This window comes from Rhodamnia argentea, chromosome 2 (assembly GCF_020921035.1).
Source record: "Rhodamnia argentea isolate NSW1041297 chromosome 2, ASM2092103v1, whole genome shotgun sequence".
Taxonomy (NCBI): domain Eukaryota; kingdom Viridiplantae; phylum Streptophyta; class Magnoliopsida; order Myrtales; family Myrtaceae; genus Rhodamnia; species Rhodamnia argentea.
This window is the reverse complement of record NC_063151.1, coordinates 35,017,915-35,042,692: the sequence shown is the minus strand read 5'-3', so window position 1 is coordinate 35,042,692 and position 24,778 is coordinate 35,017,915. Positions and strand designations below refer to the sequence as shown.

Sequence of the window (24,778 nt, the reverse complement as noted above, 5' to 3'; positions counted from 1 at the left end):
TCAACTTGCTTTGGTCGTCCACTCAAGAATGCTAATGATGAAGGCGGTCCGGCAACGCTTGTGAAATTCTCCAGATGCCACCAGCAATTTCATTTCGACTCTTGACTTGGAGTCAGCTTTCAATCTTCCAAATTATGAATCCTAGCCTAACCCACCTATTGGCATCCGAAAAGAGTATTAAAAGAAATCTTAAATCTATTATACCGATACCAATTTAGCATTAAATTTTTTAATTGGACTAATTCAATCCTAAATATTTTCACACTGATACCAATTTATTTCATCCAATCAATTTAGACCGAAAAACGATAAAATGGACGTAAGTCGTTCTATGTGACACGAATGGTCGCCCACAATGGAGGACGAGTGCCAGCAAGGCCTCCCTCACCCTAGCCATGGGTAGGCTCGCCAAGCCTCACCCTCGCCCATGTGAGGCTCAGCGAGGCTACTGTGGCCTAGACGAGGGTTGGCCTCACCAAGAGCGGCTGACCTCACCGACCATGGTGTATGGTTGGTGGCCAAAAAATTACAAAAAGAATAATGTCTACGTCGGAGCTAGTCGTGCCATTAGCCGAATAGACTGAATTGGTACCAAATTAAAAAGGTTTATGATTAAAATTGATCCAATTGAAAGGTTTAGAACTGAATTGATATAAAAGCAACAAGTTTTGGACTTTTCTTATATTTTTCCATGGGTTATCTATGATATCAGTATGCATTTTTTCATCATATATGATTATTAGTCCCTGACCTTAGAATTGGGCATGCCGGGTGCAGAGGAAGAGAGAGAGAGAGGTGGGGGAAGGGAGGCCACGGAAGCATCTCGCCAATGGAAGGTTGGTAATTCTATTTTTCGAGACAGTAAGAAGCATAAAAATTCAAAAGATAATTTTTTTCCAAAGGCAACGAAAACTTTCTTAGCATGTTTATAATCTCGATGCTTAATTCCCTCCGAAACTCAATGCGATTTTCACTTGCACCCTCAACATGTAAAAACTCTCGATTTTACCCGGAACTTCAACTTCAACTTCAATTTCTAGTTAACCCTGGCTTTTTGTAACCAAGAGGTGTCAAGCCACGGTAAGTTGACCTTTTCTTGATCCAAGCTTCTCTTGAGTACACCAATCTCGGTAAATCGCGCGTAGGATAATTAATCAAACAAACGATATTAAATTTTAGACTTTGCTCTTTTTCCACCCTTATCGATTCTCGACCATATTATTTTTTTTGGGCGGAACCCATTATTAATTTTAGGTTATTTCTTGCATTTTTTTTTTACTTTGATTTCAGTTTTACTAAAAACAAAACCTTCCACGTCCCTCTCAAACATCATTTTTTTTTTCACCCTAGCCGCTATTTCCACACCCATAATATTTCAATGGTTCTTCATATTTGTCTTCTGCTGTTTTCTTCTGAACTTGTGGATGCGAGAAATTAATCAATTGTTCGAATCTGATCAAGTACTAATAATACGACGGAGTAGAGAAGGAGAGAGAGAGGATGTTTGGTGGAAGTCATTTCATTGATGATACGGTGGACAGTGCTAATTATGATTAGCTTAAGAGAATAGCTGAGGACTTGCATATCATTTTTTTTCTTTGTGGGAGACCCACTTAGGTTCTGTTTGGCAGTAATTCTGTTCCCAAAAAATGATTCCGATCAAAATCACTTTTTTTGATTCTGTTCCTTGAATGATTTTTTGAGAATCAGAACGGGTTTGGTAAATGTTTAAAATTTTTGTTCCCGAAACAGAAACTCGTTTGGTAGCTGCACAAAATTTATGTTCCCAATTTGTCATTTAAATCAAATAATTATATAATCACATTTGATGGCAAAGAATAGGGAAAATAATCAAATAGTGATTATGGAGCAAAAAAAAAAAAAAAGAAAAAGCAACAAAATTTGAAAATAATCAAATAGGGATTATGGAGCAAAAAAAAAAAAAAAAACAGCAACAAAATTTTCGTTCCCAATTCGTTTGTCGATTTGTCATGAGTATGCGATCGTTTATATTGTTTGAAAAGTAATTTGTATTACATTTACAGAATTTGTCTAAATCATTTGTTTGTTATTATTTCTTGTGACTTTTAAATTGATTACCAAAAAAAAAAATGAAAGAAAAGTTCCTCATTGTGCAACCGCCTATAGTTTTGCACTCTTGTAAATACATATCGTACAAGCTTACAAGACCCGCAACTCAACTACATTGATTTTTTTTTCACTTGACTCGACAAATTTTTTGTGTGGCTCGAAAAATGGAGAAAAAATGGATATTTAGTTCGCGACGAGGAGGGTTGGGTCCAGTTTTTAATATTAAAAAAAAAAAGATAAAAGTTGAAAAAACATAATAGGAAATAAAAAATTACAAACTTAATTAGAATAAAAAATAAAATAGCTAAAAATTTGAAAAAAAAACATGCGTATTAGAGGTCCCATAATATAAAAAAATAAATTATATTTAAATTTTTTATAAAACTAATTTTTTAAATATAAATATAAATATAAATATAAATTGAATTTAAAAATAGGATTACAATTTTACAAAAAAAAAAATTTTTTAAAAAGGGGAGGGGAAGAATCCGGTGACGAGAATTTTTTTTCAAAATTTTAGCTTTTTTCAATCTTAATTTTTTTAATTATTTTTAAATTATTAAATTAAAAATCTAAAATTTTTTTATTTCCCCCATTTATTAATTTATTAATTTTTTTATTAAATTTACCTTAAATAAAATTTTTAATTTAAGAAAATTAGTTTTTAGCAATTTTTAAAATTGAATTTTAATTTATTTTAATTTATGTAAAGTTGAAAATCCACGTGAACTTTTTTTTTTAAATAATACCATTTTATATTGAAAATTTAATTATAAGTATGAGGGATAAGTCATAAGTATATCGTGCAAAAAAGTGATCCCCAAAAGTGTTCCAAAATACCAAAATCATCTTCTTTTTGCTTCTGAAAAGTGGTCCAAAAGTGTTCCCGGGACTGGAATCAAAATCATTTTTTTTTTCATTACCAAACATGTTTCTGATCCTTTTTTATTTCTGGGAATAAAAACAGAGGATCAGAATCACTGCCAAACAGAGCCTTAGTCTCGGTTCTTTGTTATTTATAGACTCTGTTTTGGCATGTTAATCGGTTCGATTTAGGGTGGGATTGATGTATTAACCAAGAGAAACCAAAAGACTAATAGTTCAAGCATGTAACGGGTTGGAGTTAACCCTGGCGTGATAGCAACTTGTGTGGTCTCGATTACCTAACCTTCCCGAAGCGACAATGGCACAAACCGTATTGTAGAACACTACTAAATAAGAGTTTCACTTCATTCATTCATAGAGTACCGCTATTTAAATAGCTCATGGCAACATCATCTCTTTGCAACATGAGATTGTTCCAGCAATCTTGCTGGTCTCTTTATTTCTCTACTGATTTCACTAGGCAAACTAGTACCATACTCAGCTCTCATCTCCGTCTTCCTCGGCGTTGTCGGGCATGGGAGCTTCCCAGTTCCGGGAAACTAGCACGTCGGGCTCGGGACGCCACAGGTGCGAGCGACCCGCTTGGCGTTGGGAGAGGTGACGTACTGCCGGAGGTTCGGGTTCTTGATGTACCCGCAGAGGCATGGCCTCTGCTCCCGCAGCTTGCTGCAGCACAGAGCAGACGGAGGCGCGGACGACGTGATCGCGGACGCGCACGAGCTGAGCTCCGTGGGGCTGCACGTCACGGCTTCCGCCACTGGGGCTCGATCCGGCGCGAGAAGCACAAGCGCCGTCGCCACGAGAGCTGCCGCGAGCAAGCGTGGAGATGGGGAGCGAATGGATGGTGGCTTGGTCATGGTCTTCAGAGGGGAAACGAGTGAAAGGAGAGTGGAGAGGTAGGTGTGGGGGAGGGAGGGGGAGTAGGTTCTATGTTGGGTGGCCATGGCGAGTGATATGATAGGAGATTTATAGAGATGGCACTTCAATCAAGTATCTCATAAATTACTAAGAATTACCGTATAATAAAATTCAAGAAACAATGACTTAAAGGGCATGGCTGCATGCTTGCAACGTGTTTTGCTTGCTCGGCATTCTAGTACAAGGAATTGACCACCCTCCATTTGTAGACCTCGAGTTGAATTTCTGTCGGTGCTTGATCTTTAAGGCTCCTTAATAACCGCCGTGTTTTCTGGGGCAGCTTCGGGCGTGGGAACCACGATAGTATAATTAACATTCATGAAGGGAAAGAGAGGGAGGACGAAAGATGATCAGTCCTCCTATCATTAGAATTTCTTTTTCGTTACCATGCAAATCTGATGCATGAGTTTTCAAAATCAAGATGAGTCCTAACGAATTAGGGTTTCTATTATGTCTTGTTAATTCCAATGTGCTGACGCGTGGAATGAATTGAATCTTAGTCAGAGGACATTAATTTTTTTTTTAAGGGGGGGGGGGGGGGGTTGTGTGTTCTAAAGTTAAGAGGACATTGGTTAATTGTAAGGATTTTCATGTGCACACACTCATCAATCATCTAAAATTACTCGATGAGCTTATTTTTCATTACGAGTGATTGGAAGGAAAAAGCAAAGAAGGATCATTTGGCACGCTACTTCAAATCTAAAGAAAAATGAAAACTAAATTTTTCCACGCTCAGTGGGAACTTTATTTCCACTGAGACCGTCGCATCAAACCTCCCTTCGATTTGCACAGAGAGAGAGAGAGAGAGAGAGAGAGGATTCATTTCCTCTATGAAATGGAAAGCCGCTAGAATTTAATTGATGGCAACATCGTCGACGACTTGATGGCAACATCATCGTCGCCGTCGTCGTCCCAGAGAATTTTCAAACCTCCCCTTTGTACGATTTTAACTTCAGCCGAATGACAGAACTTGGACTACGACATGCATGGCAGGCAAAATAAAGTCGATGAGAGAGAGGGGACTAGGACATGCATGGCAGGCAAAATAATGCAGCAATCGACTTTAACTTCAGCCGCATGACAGAACTTGGTTGTCTTCGAACCCAGCAGAAAACTTGGAAATTATTCTAGTAGATACGGTGAGGATGGTTTCAAGATATGCGTAGTAGATTTTAAATTCTAAAATTGGGGAACTTGTTCTGATCGGTAAGTTTTAGGCTAGTGAAATCTGGAACATATAATCTATAATATGTTTGTGTGTTTTTCTTGATATACGTCTTCACGCGATTCTGCGGTAATACGTGATGTCCAATGATGAGCGTGTAGTTTAGAAGCACTAGTGTGAGCTTTCCTTTCCAGCGATATTTACTATTAAGATTGTTAATATTTCATATTCACTCATCCGTCTAAATATGAGTTGTGATCAGTATAGCAGCAAATGGTGATCATTAGAGGTGATGGTTCACAACAATTGTTCAATTAAGAAAGCAAGTGAAACCTTAGTGGAACCCGAAACCGACCCTAAAACCTGTGACCGGTAGGTTCCACGTTAAAAAAAAAATGATGAACATGTTCCGATAGATAGGTTCAAGATTTCACGTGAGACATATACGGAACATGGAACCGTTCACCCCTACTAACAGTAGCAGCCCACCAGCACTTGCCAATTCGATTCCTCGCAAGTTTTCCGAGAGCTAGGAGGATAGAATAGCTCCAAAGGTGTTCAATCCGCCGCACGCCGCCGTGAAACTTCCTATTGATAAAATACACGAAAGAAAAACCTATTGGGATTGTTTCTAGGAAAATTTTCAAATAAGAGCATAAAATGTCCTCATTTTCTCAAATAAGGGTCTGAAATGAATATTATTTCAAATAGGAGCTTGAAGTACTCTCATTTTTTCAAATAAATGCATGAAGTAGACCTTTTTTCAAATAAGAATATGAAGTGAGCATGATAGTCTCAAACAACCTTCTGGCTAGTAAGGACATTTTCATTCTTCATATTTTTTTTATGTTTTTCCATTTTTGTTTGTTGTTCCTTTTTTCATTTGTTTTCTTTTTTGCCGACATCGGTTAGCCGGTGTTGGTCTCCGACAATGGCCAGCCACCTGCGATACTCAAAGAGGGCTGGATGAGGCCGCCCTCAAAGCAACCAGTGAGGGCTACCCTCACTAGCCACAAGCGAGGCCAACTCTCGTCCGGTCGCAGAATGCCTAATGTGAAGGCCTTTGAAATTGCTATGGTCATTTTAGGCTCTTATTTGAGATTGACATGATCACTTTAAATTTTTATTTAAAATAAGATTAAGTTGAAGTCATTATTTAAGAAAATAATGATACTTTATGCCCATCATGAAATTTTTCCTCGTTCTTATGATCTGCTCTTGACTAGGAAGTCAACTTGCTTTTACTCTTCCACGCAAGAATGCCTAATGTGAAGGCGGCTCAGTAAAGCTTACGAAATTTCCCGAATGCCGGCAGAAATTTTGTTTTCTACTCTTGACTTGGAGTCAACCTGATTCAATCTTCCAAGCCATGCAGAGCTGTGCTAAGCCACTCATTTGCAGCCTCTTACATCAGTAAGCATCTGAATCGTTAGACATCATTATCAGTCCCTGACCTGGACAGAGAGAGAGAGAGAGACATCTCTCCAACTGAAACTGTGGCAATAATGATTTTCGAGACAATTAGAAGCATAACTGTTAAACAAGAAAATTTGCAAAATATCAAGAGCACGAATGATAATCAGTTTGTTTTTTAAACTTTACTTCTCATCAAAAATGGATTTTTTCTATTTCTATTCCCTCAATGAATTTCTAAATAAAAAAACGCGTTCGTTTGATAACAGCATAAAATTTTACCAATCGCCGGCCTCCGATTCATTTGATGACAAGGCGTCTTTGTACTTTTTCAACCTATTGGTGATGTTATTGTCTCCATATAGTGATGGTGCTGGTGATATGGAACACAAGTGCGTATCACCTTTTGGCAAAAATCGTAACTACTGAAGACGGATTTCTTGGAATCTGCTCATCACTAATGATAATGTGAGAGTCGGTGATCGGTCGCTGGTCATGCTTCGATGCTATAAAAGATCCGTCTTGGAAGAATGAACGAGTTTTTGTTCCAAGTTGATTCATTTTTCATATTTACTTTATGAAATTCGTATTTTTTAATTCAAAGTGTTGTATCTCCCTTTCGTACGAAACGGAAATCTTCCTTGGACCAAAAAGAAAATCGCCCCAAATTTGGTCCAACCAAATGCTGAACTCATTCGCAGAAGGCCTTACCAAATTGGTGTTCAATCCTATCTACAACACAAACAAACAAACAAAGAGAGAGAGAGAGAGGATATTTAGATGAAGTCATTTCATTGATAATACGACGGTGGACAGAGGTAATTATAATATTTCAAGAGAAGTGCAGCTGTAGAACACTGAATAAGAGTAAATCTCTTCGACTTAATAGGGCACAACTATATAGGTCGTGGCAACATCATGATGTCGTTGCTTTATGATGTTACCAGCAATCTTGCTGCTTTCTTTATTGCAACTGATTTAACTAGTGACTTGACTACTACCACGCTCATTCTTATCCTCGTATTCCGTCGGCGTCTGAACGTGGGAGCTCCCAGGTTCCGGACACTAGCATGTCGGGTACGCGACGCCGCAGGTGCTAGCGACGCGTTTGACGTTGGGAGAGGTGGCGTACGGTCGGAGATTCGGATCCCTGATGTACCCGCAGAGACATGGCCTCTGCTCTCGCAGCTTGCTACAGCACAGAGCGGACGGGGGCGCGGACGACGTGATCGCGGACAGGCACGGGCTCAGCTCATTGATGGAGCATGTCACCGCTTCCGCTGCGGGGGCTCGATCCGGCGAGAGAAGCGCAAGCGCTGCCATGAGAGCTGCCACAAGCAGGCGTGGAGATGGGGAGCGATTGGATGGCCTGGCCATGATCTTCAGAGGGAGGCGAGGGAAAAGAGGAGACTGGAGAGGAAGGTGGGGGGTGTGTGTTGTGTGGCCAAGGCGAGTGACGGGAGATTTATAGAGATGAAACTTCAATTAAATTTCGTAAAAATTACTTTAAATCGAATGTGCTAATCACATATCTTAAGAAACAATTAGACTCAAAGCATGCATGCAATATGTTCTGTGTTCTTCAATGTGCAGGTGATGAATATTCCATTTTGTGCACGCATTTTAGGACAAGGAATTGACGACTTGTATCGTCCGTCTGTAAAATTCGAATTCGAATTTAGGGTGCGTTTTGTTGGAGGAAAACTCCATCATAAAAAAAAAAAGCTTTCCCGAAAATCTTTTTTTTTTTTTTTTTGAAAAATGATTAATTTTTCTATATTTAGTGATATGTGATCAAAAATATTTTTTCGTATTTGGATCTCATTCTGAAAATGATTTCAATTTCATGACCTTTATTTGAGGCCAAAAAAATTAAAATTTTAAATAAATTGATTTTTATTTTCTTTTTTAATTTTTTTTTCCTTCTTTCTTGACCGGTGGTCAGCCACTGTGACAACCAACGATTGGCCACAGGCGAGGACGAGCTCGCCCAAGGCCGATGAGGCTCGTCCTTGCCAAATCGGCGAGCTCGAGGCCTTGTAAAGATTGGCAAGTCACAGCAAGCTAGCCGGAATCTGGCGAGGCCAAGCCTCACTGGCCTTGGGCAGGCTCGTGCTTGCTTGTGGCCAGCCACCTTGCTTGCCACTAGCCAAGAAAAAAGAAAAATAATAATTATTATTATTATCATTATTATAAAATATAAACCTAAAAATATGAAAGTTATAAAATAAGAATATAAGGCATAAAATGCAACAAAAAAAAAACATTAAAAAATTTCAAGATGAGCTATTCCAGAAAGTATTTTCACCTATTTAAATTTAGGAATTCACTTTCCTATGAAGAAAAAAATTTAGAAATTAACCATACAAATAACCGTCTAAAGAATCACTTTCTTTTTTATTACCATGCAAATTTTGCGCACAAACTTTCACTATCGAGACAAGTCTAGCGAATAGGGATTTTTTTTTTTTAATTACGTCGAAGTTAATTTCAACGTAGTGACGCGTGAAACTGAGTTCTATTTAGAGAAACGGTAGTTAATTTCTAATATTTGGGCTGGACGCACTTATAAATCATCTAATATGGCTCGCGGAGTTTATTTTTCATTAGGAATGATAGCAAGAATAAATAAATAAACAAATAAAAACTCATTAGCCTGGTACTTCAAGTCTAACGTAAAGTGAAAACCTCCCTTCGATGAGCAGAGAGAGAGAGAGACAGATAGACAGACAGAGAGGATTCGTTTCCTCTGAGAAAAGGAGCGCCATTGGATTTTACTTGACGGCAACATCATCGTCATCGCCATCCTCATCATCGTCACAGAGAAGTTTCAAAAACACCCTCCCCTTGATGCGATTACTCCTGAAGGGGCGTGGCTGGACCTCAGGAGGAGAATAGCAGAGAAAGAATATTGGATGCATCCAAGTGGGGAAAACAGATTGAGAGAGACTTTAGTCCATTCAATTTCAATTCTCATTCTGAGCCACATGATAGCAATTGGTTGACTTAGAATTCAACAGAGTACTTGGAAATAATTCCAGCAGCAGCAGCCGCCCACCGGGTAGTGCCAATTCGGGTTCCTCGAAAGTATTCGGGGAGCTATAATCGTGGAATAGCTCCGAAGGCGTTGAGTCCGTCGCATGCCGGGAAACTTCCTCTTAATCGAATCCAAGAAAAACATAATGGGATTGTTCCTATGATCTGCTCTTGACTGGGACTCAACTTGCTTTACCCTTCCGCGCAAGTATGCTAATGGTGAAGCCGGTCCAATTGAGATGATTCTTCAAGGGGAGTAACAACTTTCGAGCATAGAATTTTTAGTTAAACTTTTTAAACTATTTGGGTAGATATCATTCTTTAAATATCGGATGATAATACGTTATTCCCATAATGACACCAAAATTAGATTAGCGTAAATTGTTTCCATAAATAAACATCAAAATCAGATTATTTCCAATCACATATTCTGTGAAATACCCCTGCTAGTGCTAAGCTCATGAATCATATGTTACACAATTCAAAATCCAATTAAAACGGTGTAACTTTTGTTTACACTTGATGGCGTGGATAACCGAACATGTACCATTTACATAATTCACCCACAAAAATTCATTCCTCGACGATTAATATGCGGTTTTCTACTAAGCCTTTTTTGTTTTACTTATGGTATCTATAAATCGAGCCCACCATACTTATAGATGAAACATTTTATTGGAGATGTAAGATTTTCGAGCAACAATTTTTTACCGATTAAATTAGTAACATTGCATTAAATAACAGAAAACAAAAATCGTTCCAATGTAAATTGTTAGGAAACGACCACAGCAACAAGAAAAGAAGAGTCGACCCAAAAAAAAAAAACTAGAAAAGGAAGAGGAAAACGACATTTGCGAGTGAAGTGGTCGCTAAAGCCTACAAAAATGCACAATCAACATTAAATTTAACATCTACACCAGATGAGAACTTGAGAATTTTTGCAAGCGACTTAGCACTTGGAAACGGGTACAAGACAACAGCAGCCAATGATGAACGGGCTGGACAGAACTAACAAAAAACAAAATCGAATTTTTATTCGAAAAGTAAACCCCACCTAAAAGATGTGGGAAATAAAGACCTATGCTGTCTCATCTTTCCTCTATTATCGATCCAATGTTAATATCACCTTGTTGAAGTCAAAAGAATTGATTGAAATCATTTACACGTAAAAAAAGGAAAAAATTCAAAACTGACCATTTCATAGAGGTTGATCCTCCTGACTTTTGGACCTTCCCCGGAGCATGTCCGTGAAGTTTCCTCTCATTATACGCATGAAGCGTGTGTCCTCCATTGGAGGCTGTGGGGCCAGCTTTGGCGACTCTGCTTGTTCTACTGGTGTCTCCGCACTTTCTTTCTTCCCAAGAAGTCCTCCCTCACCGAAAAAACTAGTCATAGAAGATGGAAGCCCGAGATGAGCACCCATCACTTTGCTGATAGCCTCCAAAGTTCCACCTGATCTTTCCTTCAGTACAATTTCTAGACCTTCCTTGTGAGCTGGATCAAGTGCATCCGAGTCTTTCAACAAGTTTTGTATGGCTGGTATGAGGAAATCCCGGACGCTAGTTGCAGAGAGATCTGCAGCAAACAAGATACAGCAGATAAATCACGAGTGGATGCCAAACAAGCCAAGTGTAATGAGCATATGAACACGTCATCCATTATAAGTAAACTGACTTAGACGACACACAAAACGATGGTTTCTTTAGCAACTGATGCTGGTCAACTGAACATGTTTCTACCGATAAGCAATAGGTAAACAGACAAAATAGGATGGATGAACTTTCTAATGTCCCATCTACCAACGTACTACAACAAACCATTTTTCCAGGAATAAAATGGTAAATGATCAAGCAGATCGCAAAATTGAGGCAAATAGATGAAAGCAGTCCCAAAAGACTGGAAATAACAAGCGAGTGATGGTGAAGTTAACACAGATGGCCACTTCTCGGGGCGAAGTATACGTCTGAAAACACAATTAACAAATAAGCGCCCAACAAACCATTTTTTTCCAGAGATAAAATGGTAAATGATCAAGCAGATCGCAAAATTGAGGCAAATAGATGGATGCAGTCCCAAAAGACTGGAAATAAGAAGCGAGTGGTGGTGAAATTAACACAGATTGGCCATTTCTCAGGGCAAAGCATATGTCCGAACAACTATCCAAAAGATACACTAAGCTCACCCAACCTCTGAACACAGAGAAGATGAAGAGAGTAAATATTGATAACCCATGCCTAGCAAGAGGCACTTCATTTGGTTTTTAGCAATAAACCAGCATCTTCCACGCCATTGAGCGAGCAGCTCAAAGGTCGTTCATGAACACAGATTAGAGATCCTATTTGGAGAGGGGAATGATCGCACTCCGAAAGAAGATAAAGCATTTACTTGAGATTGTTCTTCCAATACTATAAGCACTAACCTGTAGTATCCAGAGCACGAATAGATTCACAAAAGGCATTGGCTCTTTCACGACGACGAATCACATCACTGGCAGGAATTGGTATGGTGGTGAAGTGAAAAATCTTGGATAAAAGATGTATCTCTTGTTAAAGAAACAAAATATCTGATGCAAATGCACAAGCTTCCAGTAGAAATCTAACTCCTAGCCAACAAACTTAAGACTGATAACATCAAAGACCAAAAGCGAAACAAGCAAGAGCACACTTGATTTTATGAAAAGATTTGGAGGATATAATCCCTCAGCCGTTCTGTTGTATGAGGTACAGCTACCCCTAGCGCACGAACAACAGCAATAGTAGCTTCATGCGATCCATCTTCAAGAAAAGCATCCATTTGTACCCGTATCTTGTCGACAATCTGTTTGACATGATATGATCAGTAAATAAAAAATAATTGTCATTTAACATTTCACATTCAACTTACTGGAAAAACTTTACCATGTCATTTTTAAAATGTTGGGCCACAGCTCCAAATGCATCTATGCTTGCATACTTCACATTTAAATTCTGATCAGATCCAAGAGTCACCAGAGCAGGAAGAACATGAGTTGATGCAACTTTTGCGTCAATGTAAGGAACCTATGACACGATTGAGACATGTTAAGCTTCAGATAGGTCACTCGTTGCATGGAGAAATCTAAAATATACAGAAGCTTACAATGGCTTTTAACAAGTTGGCTGCACTGATCTTCATATTTACATGAGAGCTAACAACCATTTCCCACAATATACCAAAGATCATGGCATGATGCTCTTCAGATGTACTGCAAATTTCAGGAGGAAGAAACTTCATTAGATGAACAATAAGACAAGAAGCGTAAAAGCACATGGTGATCAAGAAAGACAGACCAAAGGAAGCGAACAGCATAAAAAATCTCAGTTTCTTGCTTTGTCTGACTCTCCATCCCCGTTTCTTGAACCAAGAGCCTTCTTAAGTACTCTGCCAACTGTTCTCTCTTGCTAGGAGCACCTAAAACACCAGCAAGGAGAAGTGGCAAGACACACATTGTCGCAATTCTCTCAGCAACAGCAGTTGTTGGTTTCAAACCTGTTACCGAGGAAAGAACATCTGACTTTCAAATGCCAGAAGGAAGTAATGATATACGATCACATTTTTTTTTTTTTTATAACCGAGATTTCCCACATGCAATGGACTATTCCTCGGGGTGGTAAGGGTTTTTGCCAATACCACGAGGTAAGTCCACCAAAACGTGGTCGCTAGGAGTCGAACCTAGTACCTCATCGGTTTAACTGTCTAAGGCCCATGCGTCTCACCAACTCATCCGACACCTCATTGGCATTTACAATCACATGTTCGTACATTAGTGATCTAACAAACGCCACTATTCCACAAAACACAGGCTTCTTCTAGTACCCTATCTTATTTAGTGATGTGGGCACTTAAGGAACTTCATTTGCATGCCAGTAAAAGCATATCTAGTTAAGAAATAATTCCCAGTAAAATACAGGGACATTTTACTCCTTGGCACCTTTTCTTTTGGGGCAAACAATGTCTCTAATATTCAAGCAAACATGTAAATTACGGTCATCGACAGTCTTAACAAGGTAAGATCAGCAGTCTTAACGAGGTAAGAATAGTTTTCAAAAGCAAGGTACAGTTGGTGAGATTTGACCAATTTGCAAAGGAAATCGCTCTAGCTTTGTTAACGTTTCTCTTCATTACCTTTGATTTTTGTACGGGCTGTCGGTGGGAAGTACTTCAAATCAGCATCGTCTCCGACTGCCACCATAAATATGGGCATCATTATGTACGTCAGGTAGGAATCTCCAAAATGTTCTGATACTGATAATAGGAACTGGATTATTATGGCATAGTCAGTAAATATAGACAAAGCAAATGTCTAATATAAACATTAAAAGTAAGAAGCTAGAGAATTTAAAGAAAACCAAGAGGAGAACTCCACCTTTGTGGTTCGATTTCTTAAATTGTCTTCTTTCTGAGGCAACAAGCACATCAGCTGTATTAGATCAGGAAAGCAGTCTGCATGCATCCATTCAAATGCAGGCCACTCCAATCTTCCCCTGAAGACAAGATCAAATTCAAACCAGGTATAGCAAGGAAAGGACTTTAATAAGGTAAATTATGGTTTTAACAAGAAACAGAAAACTTACTCAGAATACAACTCCAATAAGGAGCTCGAAAACACAGTTCCTGTTGATTCTGAAGCAGAAGAAAATGGGCATGTCTCAATTGCTTTTTGATATATGAAGGGAAGCATTTCTGAAAGCATCCTTAACAGAACATCAATATTCCACCGCTCACGTTCTCCTAAAACATGAAGATATGACTCCATAGAACCTTCAACTCCCGAAAGTGGTGGACAGCGCTGATGTACAGAGGAAGACAATCATAGGACAACCAAGTATGTAAATGAGAACCACGAATGAAAATAACAGAGATTCAAACAACCCTACCTGAGCTGAGCTTAAGGTGTGAGAGAGTAAAACTCTAAGGACATGGTCCAACTTCTTTCCCCAAGTCACAACTGCTGGAACTAGTTCCTTCAGAGTAGTTTCCACCACCACACCAGAGGGATCACAAACCAGTTGAAACATCAACTCCTCAACCTATCAAACAACAGAATGTTAGAACAAAGAATCAGTATGCCTTGTCTTTCCATGCACTCCTGGGACAAGGCACACTACAATCGGGGGATTCCCTCTCTAGAACACATGTCATCAACCTGTTCTAGAGCTTACATTGTAGCCAATTCTGGCAAGAAGTCAGATTTCGTCTCCATGATTGCCTCAAGGGAAATATAGTGAGGCTGACCTTGAAATATTTGTCCGTGTTTGGAAAGAGTGGCAGCAGCAAAGTCAAGTTGTGTGCAGCAGCTTCACGGACAATGGTAGCAGAATCCTCCACCAGTTGTAGAACGATTGACAAAATAAGAGAATCACGAATCTCAGGCCTCACAAATTCTCCAAGTTCACCACACGACTGAGCGACAAGCAGTCTACGCTCCTCATACATGTGGTTTATCTGAAGACCAAAGGCCACGGAGATTGGTATTCAGAAAACTAAAAGAAGAAGACAGGAAAAAGGCAAAACTGCAAAATCCTCAGCACACGGGATTTGGTACTCACCTGTTCCCAACACTGAGGAAGTAATTCTGTTTCCGTTCTCATCTCTCCTACATTCTTGGCAAGGGTAACACAAGCCTAAAAAAAAAACCAACAGATTAAGCACTATGATCAATCACAAGTTCAGTACGGTTGAGCTGGCGTTCTCAACAAATGACCTACATCCATTATGATTCGCCTCTGTTGTTCATCCGGACGTTTGATTAAATTAAATAGGGTATGTGTCAAGGAATCTCTTGTGCTGCTATCTGGATGCCGCTCGATTGCACACATGATCAGAGGAAGAAGCTCCTGAAATCAAACAAACCTCGATAGGTATCAAGGCCATCCCCCTCGTATGTAACGTAACACTTAGAGACAGATTGTATAGTAATCAAAATGCCAACCTCTCGATGGTTGATCAGAACATAAGGGACTATCTTTGGTAGAGCATCTGCGAGGATTTGAACTGTTTCCGGACCCTGTGAGGCATGCATTTACTTCAGCTAAATGCAACTAAATCGCAAACAACATATACAAGAGCTCATCGTAAGGGATTCTCCTCCTCAGAATGGATGTGGGTGACCGCAGTATTCCAACACATCGTGCTATTTTTGTTTCAAGAAACGGAGGGAATAAAAAATGCAGCCACCCAGCCAATAGGCACTTCAGCTGCTGCAGTTAAGATGAGTATATAAAAACATCACATGCTTGACTCTTTAAGGCGTTCTATCAGAAGAAATGTTAGCTTACCATCTTTTCTGCAACAGCTCCACCCTTTAAATCATCAGAGTTTGCGAGGATCCCACTGAACTCATTTGGAAGTTCACCATTTTGCTTTGCAACACTATCACCATTACTAGAAGTGTGGTTCTCAGATGAAGGATTAATAATTATATCTTGCAAAACTTCCTGAGGATTAGGAGCATCATCACCAAAGGCTTGAACAGCAGGTGAACGGCTAACCAGCACATCCCCAATGCCTGGTTGACTATCCAACGACTGAGGCAAGACATCTTTATCTTCATGTATATCCAGAACTTCTTCTCTCTCCCTAAATTCTTCCTTAGAGTTGACTAAATCAAGAAAATCAGGAGCAACTGAATTTTTGGCCTTCAATGCCTCTAATTCCTGCTGCAGCAGTTTTATTTCTTCCTTGTATCTTTCCACTATTTGAGATTGGACATGGTCAATGTCAACAGCTGCCAAGTTTCTTCCAGAAAGAGATCCTTCAATATGCATCTTCAGTGACGTAATTTCAGCCCTGCATTCATTTAGCTCCTCCCTTTGGTGCTCCAAGGACTGCTTCAAAACTTGTACCTGAGGATACATGTCTGAAATATTTGTCATCACAGGATCAGTGTTAAAAGAACAAACGAGAAGTTTCAAGAAAAATGAAAAGATACCTGGGTCTCTCGATCTTTCAGATCTTTCTGCAAAGCTTCTACTGTTCTGGTCAATACAACTACTTGACACTCTGCTGCATCTTTGCTTCTCAACAGAACTTCTTTTGCATTAATCAAATTCTCATTTGCTTGTCGTAAAGACTCGTTTTCCCCAATCATGGCAATTTTCTCCTGCATGTATGAAGGTTTGAATATTTTTTTGCATTTAAGCAAATAGGAAGAAAATTTGTATTCAAGCAACGATCAGTTTTTGAATACCCAATCCCAGGAAAAACACAGATCTTCACTAGATATGTGTTTTGATAGAGCTCAAACTTTCTTGCTTCAACAACATTTAGTTAAAGAAAGAAATCCAAAAGTTCTCCCAGAAAGGCAAAGACATCTCCATAGACAAATTATTTATTGATGTCAAATAGCTCATAACAATTGAACAGCACTAATGGTAACAGAGTCACAGTGAAACAGAAAGTGTATGGTTATAAAGACATAAATTACAGTCAGTCTGTATGCTTACAACAGAGAAAAAGGTTGTCGGTCTGTATGCTTACAACAGAGGAAAAGGTAGTGAGTGGAGACATAGGATGGAATATGTCACACTGGAATGATGCAGATATAGTGGTAGTCATAACGAACACGCACAACTTCTTCCAGCGGAAAGGCTTAAGCTTGGGGGATAGAAGGGTAGTAAAAGAGTGCTAGAGTGACCTTAACAAAAGTGAAATAGGGAGGGCGAGAATTTATTTTCCTTTGTTATCTAGGTGCTTGAGGAATTTCTCAATCTCACCCAAAACTTGGAAAAAGAGCACATGCAAATCACTACACCAACTTAAAAGGAAAGTAATTTTGTGAGGAATTTTCTACATGGCCGCGAGTACCTCAGCTGCCTCTGTAGTGGATGAAAGATACTGATAATAGTAATGTCTTAGAGCATCTGGCACGCGTGCTGGTGTTTCCTGCCACTCATCGAGGTTCTGGTCTGTGACCTGCAGAAGAAAATTGGTCTTTTGTTATAACTTTCTGAAACCTATTTAAGGAAATATATATTTGCTTCCATAGGATCTTATTCTCTAATGAGCCACATGGACGGTTAATTGATAAGCAGAAAAATAATTGGAAATTTGGAAAATGTTAACTAAGGTTCTCCTAATACTTTATCAAGCTGAATAAAATGTTTTAGCTGCTAGATTTCCCAATTGAACCCATTAGGAAAATTGAAGTCGGGTTAGACCAACTACTTTATTGGAAGTTGGTTACATGGCCATCCAAGTGTCAACCAGGCCAATGTTACAAATTAATGCAGCAAGTAAGAACACTAGAATGGACCTGCACAATGCCACGGATCAACTTAATCTTTTATGTAACACTTTTTGGCTAGCGGATATTTCAACATCCTCATCTCATATGCGTTCTTATTAGATGGTGAATCAATATCTCATGTTTAGATTTTAAGTTCATCTGTTGCAAAAGATAAAGTTCAAGTATTTCAAGACATCTGATAATAGCATTGAAGCATTCTCATTTACAGTAGATATATATTTTGCTAACATATTAGGCGATAACAAAACACAATGAACTACACATACATGATCTAATTGCAATGACAAATAACTGATTGAGAATAAAGCTAAGTAAAACAATACACTCGTATAAAAAGAATCTTCTGCAAGTCGATAGAAAATTAAAATGAACGAATTGTGTAAAAGGGAATTAATTTTCTATAAACAATTCGATCGTAGACATTAATTTCTATATTAGACTTATTTCTTTTTTACTTTGTTTGATAATATGAACTAATGTGATAACAAAAAATCAATTGGATAAAGAAAAAAAAAAGCAAGAGCCTTATTGACAGGAAAAGGAAAAAGAAAAAAATAAGAAGAAGACACCGGAGGCGACAGACTTGGAAATTGAACCCTCTGCCTGGCATCAAATGAGCACATCAGTTCCCAACCACTGGGCTAATCGTGCTTCTTCCAAAAATCTGTGCAGCAATTATATATATAAACAAATGTGCAAGTCTGTGGGGTTTGGCGGCCAATCAAAGATTGATATGGTAAATTAGATTAATCGGAAATGCTAGTTCCAGTACATTTATCCCTTCTGATTGTTTGTTACAATACTCATATTATGTTCAGACAGCTTACTTCTTTTAAAACAACAAAAATCTGCCATAGAAACCGTGGTTATCTACACTACTGACGGCAAACATTATATCCAGGAATCACTGTTCAGTGAGAAAAGATAAAAGTAAATAGAGATTTAAATCCAGCTTGAAGAATAAGAATCAAATCCAGAAGGAGAAGAACCAACATATAAAGGCTAAGGTCCTATTCATCAGAAGCAACAGATGCAAGATAATTGTGTTCATGATGTCCTCCATACCTCTTCATAAAAAGTCATTGCAGTCAGCCTGTAGCCTGCTATAAGCAAATACTCTTTCACCGCACAGTTAAGATCGCAACGTTCGTTATCCTTTAAAGGCCCAAGGTCAGAAAATGAATCCCTCTTTTGTCTCTGTATATCTGGTCCTCCTTTTGTAGACTCTACGTTAGGAACTGTAAATGCATCAAAGTTTAAAAGAAATCAGTGCCAGCATTATAGGAAGCCCGTGTATGTTCATGACTATCGCGATACAACTGTTCCTGAAAGATTGGAATATCGTCATAGCAGCGGTTGTAAGTCCCATCATCATTCTGCACTGTTGTACTTGTATCATTTAATTGGAGGACCGTTTATCCATAAGGTTTGTACGAAAAGAAACCGTCAACGCATAAAAATAAGGGGGAGCATGAAAACTGTTTTACGTACTTCTACTCTGGAAAACAACTGCTTTTCTTTGTTGACATTTCTCCACAACTGAATGGTAGTTTTGTAAAGAAAATAGACACGGTATCATCAAAGATTCACTAATCGACACGTGGTAAATTTGTTCGTCCTCACCAAACCGAGCTAAGACCTACAAAAGAAGCAGAGCCTACCACTTAATTCATTTGCAGAAACTTCTGATTTCTTCTGCAATTCTGCCTTCAACTTTGTGATATCCTCTTGCGCCAAACGGAGCTCATATTCACAAAAGGCCATTTTTTCCTCCAATGCTTGTTTCTCTTCTAGCAAACTCTGAGGGTCTGCAACTGCTTGTGAAACAAACACAGCATGTTATTGACCATGACAAAAGAAAATAAAAAAATCACGTACTCAAAGAACATGTAAATCTATGTAAGATGCTAAAAGTCGTCATGGACCACAGTAAAAGTTCACAGCATAATGTTAAAGAGATGCCAACTTCCAGATCCCAACTTCCCATTTCACAGAACAGCAGGACCGGAAACTTATGAGCAAGATTCCGAAACATATAACACGAACAATAAGAATGAGCAGAACTTCAACCATACGTAGGCAGTTGGGGACAAACAGAATATGACGTTTACCAGCAGCTTCTTAACTAAGATAGAAACTTCTTCTCTCTGCGAGATACATTAGAACGTATGCAAAGTCTCCATTCAAATGGAAGATATGAAGTTAGGAAACAAACCAAAACTAATGAAGAAGCAGACCTTAGAAGCACAATGAGTCCTCTCCAGTCGCCACAACCTATCATCCTCTACAATTGTAGCTCGACAGAAGTTCTCTACCCCAAGACAAGTTCGTCGTTTTTAGCTATATAGAAGATCATTCTATTACTACTGCCAATATTCAAAGAAACCAAATACTAATCCTGCGCAGCTTCATATCCATTAATCGTCATAGTCCCCTGACATGCCTCAATCATTTAAGAGAGTTAACAGACTCAAGAAGCTACACGAACAGGTAATCATCGAGATCCAAAACTTCGAAATGAACAAATCAAGAAGAAAAACCTCCAATTCACCATTAAACAACAGTTCCAATTCGTGTTTCCAAGCCTCATTATCCAAATAGACATACACACGTACGTACTTACACAAGCATATCCGTAATCCTGGACGTACCTCGGAGAGTGTTCAAACGCGAAATCTGATCGGGAGGGAAATGGGAGGGATCCGCGAAGAACTCCCTAAGGCGAATGGCGTGAGCGTCGCGGCCATCGTCGAGGAGCTCGTGAAGGAGCTCGAACGCCGTCAGCAGGTAGTTCTCCTCCAACAAGAAGTTCACCACGCAATTGCACAGGGACGATCGCTCCACATCCATAACCAGCACCCAGGGGATCGACAGATTCAGGCTCCAATCGCGCTCGACAATTTCCACATCTGGAACCGAAGCTCAAGTCTAGAGCTCGTCTTCCACTGGTGATGATGAAGTCGATGGAGATTCGGGATCCGAGATGAGATCTGTCGTCATTAAATGGACGTTGAGCTCGATTTGATTTTTATACGTATTGGCGAGGCGAAGTGATGAGTTCTCCGAGTCGCGAGTCGGGACTCGGGGTTCTGCAGTCGCTTTCTTGTTCACCTGTGTCGCGGTAGCATCAGAGCTCAATGGGCCCTCTCTTCCTGGACGCACGATGAGATGGGCCTCAAAACGGAGGGTGTGATGGATGAGATCTGAGGGAGTTTCGGTGAACCTCGTCGCAGAAGAAAGCACGTGCCACGTGAGCTTTGGAGATTGGTGGACCGTCAAGCTTCCCCAGTTGTCAGGAGTCAACTCCCTCCTTTTGCCCTTTCTTCCCCCTAATGCTCCATACTGACCTGCAGAGTAACAACCCATTTTTTTTTCCGAAAAAAACTTGAACATTTTTCAAAAAACTAATCATTTATATCGCTGAAAATAATAATAAAAGAAATATATTTTCGCTTTTTACTGTAATAAAAATATTTTTTTATTAATTAATTATTTCAAATGATACATTCTAGAAAAATATTTTTCAAATCAATTATTTTTCGCAAAACAAACAAAGCTCGATTTCGTATTAATTTTTTTTAATTAACGAAACCCGAAAGAATTATCGATTCATTAATTAGGAAATTAGTTGTTATCAGTACAACTTTTTCATATTCCTACTAGCTCTTTATTTTCTGCAGACTTTTCGCTTAACTAAGTCCCAGAAGTACTACTAATGGATCTATTTCGCCAAATTCAACTTTGCGATGAAATACCTTTTACTGAAAGTTGTTCTTTCGATTTTGTTAGAGGAGACATGTTTTGTAGCAGCTTCGGACAAGAAATGTCACAGGTAAACAAGAAGATCGATAAGTTTACGTTAAACGAAATCGAATGTACACAAACCGTGCAGAATTTTAATCAACGAGAAGGCCCGAGAACAAAAATATGTAACGCTAGAATTTAATCGACGACGCAAATATGGAAACTATAACTATAGTAGAGGAATTGAAACATAAATGGAGATAGCATGTTTTTCCACGAAAGACATGTTTTGTGTGAAGTTTTCGTGTGGCCTTCTATCTTTGTTTTTAAGTAGTTGCTCATACTTGGACACCCTTATTACCAATTTAGACTAAATTAGCAAAATTTTGGCCTTCGATTTTTTTTTATGAGAATTAATTTCAATCCATCGAAAGCTAAAATTGTAAATTCTTTATCCGATAATGCAGTAAGGCATCTCTTTCTAGCCCTCTTGAATCGAGCAAAGAAATGATCGACAGATTCGTTATCATTGATAATACCTCGGTTATCATTCTATCATATTGATAATAGAATTGTCTTTTCATCTCGGCCCAAATATGAATTGAATTAGGAGATAGATCGTATACGGTATACCAAGTAAATGCAGTTTTTAATAAAGACAAATGGAAGGACCCAAGTCTTAGGAAACCATTTGTTTTTGAATCTCCACACTGGACAATAAATCGACCGATGTGTTCAAAAGTCAGTTTGTCATATTCGCCAAAGAGAACAGTGAAGTTGGAAGTTTTGAATTCTCTTGAATAAGGTATAGCGTCAATCTGTACATGACTTCCTATATAATAGCCTCACATTCCTCTATGAACACTTAATTGTTGTAATACTAGTTCAACCACTTCATCAGGATTTTTCCTGCCCATGGTAAATAGGTTGATAGACTTCACCTTCCTGTCCTTCCCGCCCTCGAGGTTCGGTGTAATTAGAATTTCCAGACATCCGTATCTCTACCGGTGATGGGATCGGTTGGCCTGGATTATTTCCACAGTTCCATTGATTGAGAGTTGGGGGAACATACTGGAAAACTGTCGTATTGGTTAAAACAATGTGGACTAGTTCCGATGTCTCACGCCTAGAGATGACATGCTTGATCGCATTAACGACGCTGGGTTTGATCACATTAGAGATGTGCATACCAACCTCTTCATGGTAACCACCAACATGGATTTTGGTGCTAACTCCTTCGCCTGGTCCGCCTCTTCCTCCGTAAAGTGTCGCGGGCTTTTTTGCGTCGCCCCTCGACTTGGCTCTACTACTACATGAGTGGTTGAAGTTTCAGACCGAGCAACACTTTCACCGGAGTTGTTACCGTGATCAGGCTCCATGTGATTCCTTATTCTCGACATTGTACTTATTCAAATTAACCACACTAATCTCATCAGGCGTGCAAAAAAAATGTTACGCCATAATTCCACTTTGTAAAAAAATAGCTTCCACCGAAAGTCGTTATTTGATTTGTATTAGAGGAGACGGGTTCCGTGGCGACTTTGGACAAGAAATATCATAGATAGATAAAGTGAACTAATAACTTCACTTCAAATGGAATTGAGCCTATACAAAGTGCATTAGAATTTAACCGACGATGAAGCTTGAGAACCCGAAGATGCAATTCTGGAATTTAATCGATGACGAGGCACTCAAGAACTATAGCAAAGATACAAGACACAAATCTAGATATTGTCGCTAAGAAACACTCTGGAATTTAATCGACGACACGAATTTAAAAGATAATTGAAAGATGACATGTTTGTGGTTTGTGTGCGGGGTCTTCGAAAAGTACGATGTGGCTATTTAAAGCCTACAATCGATAGATATCAATGGAAGTTATGAACAGAAGTTACAAATGGTGCTGAATATTAAATTAACTTTCTAGTGGTTACGAAAAGTTATAGCAATCGTAAGATAGCAGTAAAATAACCAACCGGCGTTTATCCTCAAGGTTATTGTCGATAACTTTACGTTGCGTGCTGCCGATGCCTTCACTGGCAAGCGATAACCGATAGTTTCATTCATAAATCAGCAAATTCGGCTCCAACCGACTGAGTTTATTGCATGTGGGTAATAATCAATACTTGAATTTTTATTTTTTATTTTTGTGGTGTAGGCTGGATGACAGATTCATGGGGCTTGGGGAGTAAAAGCGTGGGGGTTCTCTTACCTCTGATGTCTCCGACAGGTGCATTGGATTAATCTGTGTCCCATTTGTTTCCTGTGCAGTTTGTCCTGTGACAGATACGAGGTGCCGTATCAATCAGGCCACGCGTCCTTTCTCTGTCCCCAACCCCCAAGAGGGCTCTTGGACATCCACGAAAAGTAGACCAGGTATCTTCGACACCTGGTATCTAAAACGGGATTTTAAATGTGTGTAAACTTTGATTTACAGGGGATTTAAACATGTATTTTTTTTTATCAGGACTTATACAGTCAAAGTATGGACCAGAGTAAGTCCTTAAACTACATCATCTAAACTCCGGGATATAAAGTTCGGAAGTATTTCGTAAGATGAAAGGAAGAAAAATATTTTTTCTCAACTTAAGAAGATGATGATAGAAAATGTAAACTTCACTACAATCGGATAGGATCGTATAGTGGCGTCCCACGTCCGAAGTGAATTATCAGAGTTTCGACTCCTGCATTGTCGACCTATACTTCGCACAGTGTCTTTAAACCGACTTGTAGACAACATACCTCTAATTTAAAGGCGCTGTGCAAACACCCAAACCTCATTTATTCCGGAAAAGCCCTCTTTCATGTGTAAATAAGACATAAGGTTTTGCGTGAGGATTTTGTTAGCATCAATCGAATTAACAAAATTTGTTATTTCTAGGGCACCGTCCCTCTGGGCCCTACAATTTCCTCATTCCCTGAAAATTGATAAAGCTATTAAACACTCTCAAACCAATTAGCCTCCTAGTGAAAGTTCAAAGCCAAGACTCAGTTACACTTTGTTTGTTTCCTGAAAAGTAAATAATTTAAAAAATGATCGCTCAAAATAATTAATTAATTTGAAGAAATTTATTATTGATAATAATTTATTTCTAAGTAATTTATTGGGTGATGAAAATATTTTTTTATTTATTCATTTTTTATAATTAATACAAACAATCATTTTTAGGAAAATCTTTTATAAATCATTCGATTTCCCATCTAGCTAAGGTTGACATTAGGAAAGAAGGAAGAAAAAAAAACTCAAAAATCTAAAAAAA

At 38.8% G+C, this 24,778-nt stretch overlaps 3 protein-coding genes and 1 long non-coding RNA gene across 5 annotated transcripts; 1 reads left to right on the top strand and 3 right to left on the bottom strand.

Moving 5' to 3' along the window:
- Positions 1-3,289: 3,289 nt before the first annotated feature.
- On the bottom strand, positions 3,290-3,905 carry LOC115738854 (non-specific lipid-transfer protein 2-like). The gene has a single exon (XM_030671609.2). It carries the CDS (start codon positions 3,831-3,833, stop codon positions 3,516-3,518), a length of 318 nt encoding a protein of 105 aa, XP_030527469.1. The 5' UTR covers positions 3,834-3,905; the 3' UTR covers positions 3,290-3,515.
- Positions 3,906-7,247: 3,342 nt separating this feature from the next.
- LOC125313635 (non-specific lipid-transfer protein 2-like) lies at positions 7,248-7,928 on the bottom strand. The gene has a single exon (XM_048273430.1). The coding sequence runs from the start codon at positions 7,847-7,849 to the stop codon at positions 7,538-7,540; it is 312 nt and encodes a 103-aa protein (XP_048129387.1). The 5' UTR covers positions 7,850-7,928; the 3' UTR covers positions 7,248-7,537.
- Positions 7,929-10,264: 2,336 nt separating this feature from the next.
- On the top strand, positions 10,265-10,563 carry LOC125313638. Its single transcript, XR_007197295.1, has 2 exons — positions 10,265-10,313; positions 10,349-10,563. It is a non-coding gene; the product is annotated as an uncharacterized LOC125313638 (long non-coding RNA).
- LOC115738704 (RAB11-binding protein RELCH) lies at positions 10,432-20,886 on the bottom strand. Of its 2 annotated transcripts, none has more exons than XM_048273420.1 (20): positions 20,426-20,886; positions 19,436-19,591; positions 18,840-19,012; positions 17,333-17,440; positions 16,458-16,628; positions 15,805-16,371; positions 15,459-15,533; positions 15,235-15,363; positions 15,076-15,150; positions 14,762-14,971; positions 14,404-14,556; positions 14,101-14,315; positions 13,893-14,010; positions 13,652-13,784; positions 12,817-13,015; positions 12,626-12,731; positions 12,406-12,546; positions 12,202-12,325; positions 11,928-12,044; positions 10,432-11,083 (listed from the first exon to the last, which is right to left on the bottom strand). In XM_048273420.1, the coding sequence occupies exons 1-20, from the start codon at positions 20,622-20,624 to the stop codon at positions 10,707-10,709; spliced, it is 3,546 nt and encodes a 1,181-aa protein (XP_048129377.1). In that variant the 5' UTR covers positions 20,625-20,886; the 3' UTR covers positions 10,432-10,706. The 2 variants fall into 2 exon arrangements, with proteins under 2 accessions (XP_048129377.1, XP_030527277.1); XM_030671417.2 differs by having other exon boundaries at positions 19,436-19,588; positions 20,426-20,884.
- Between the last annotated feature and the right edge of the window lie 3,892 nt (positions 20,887-24,778).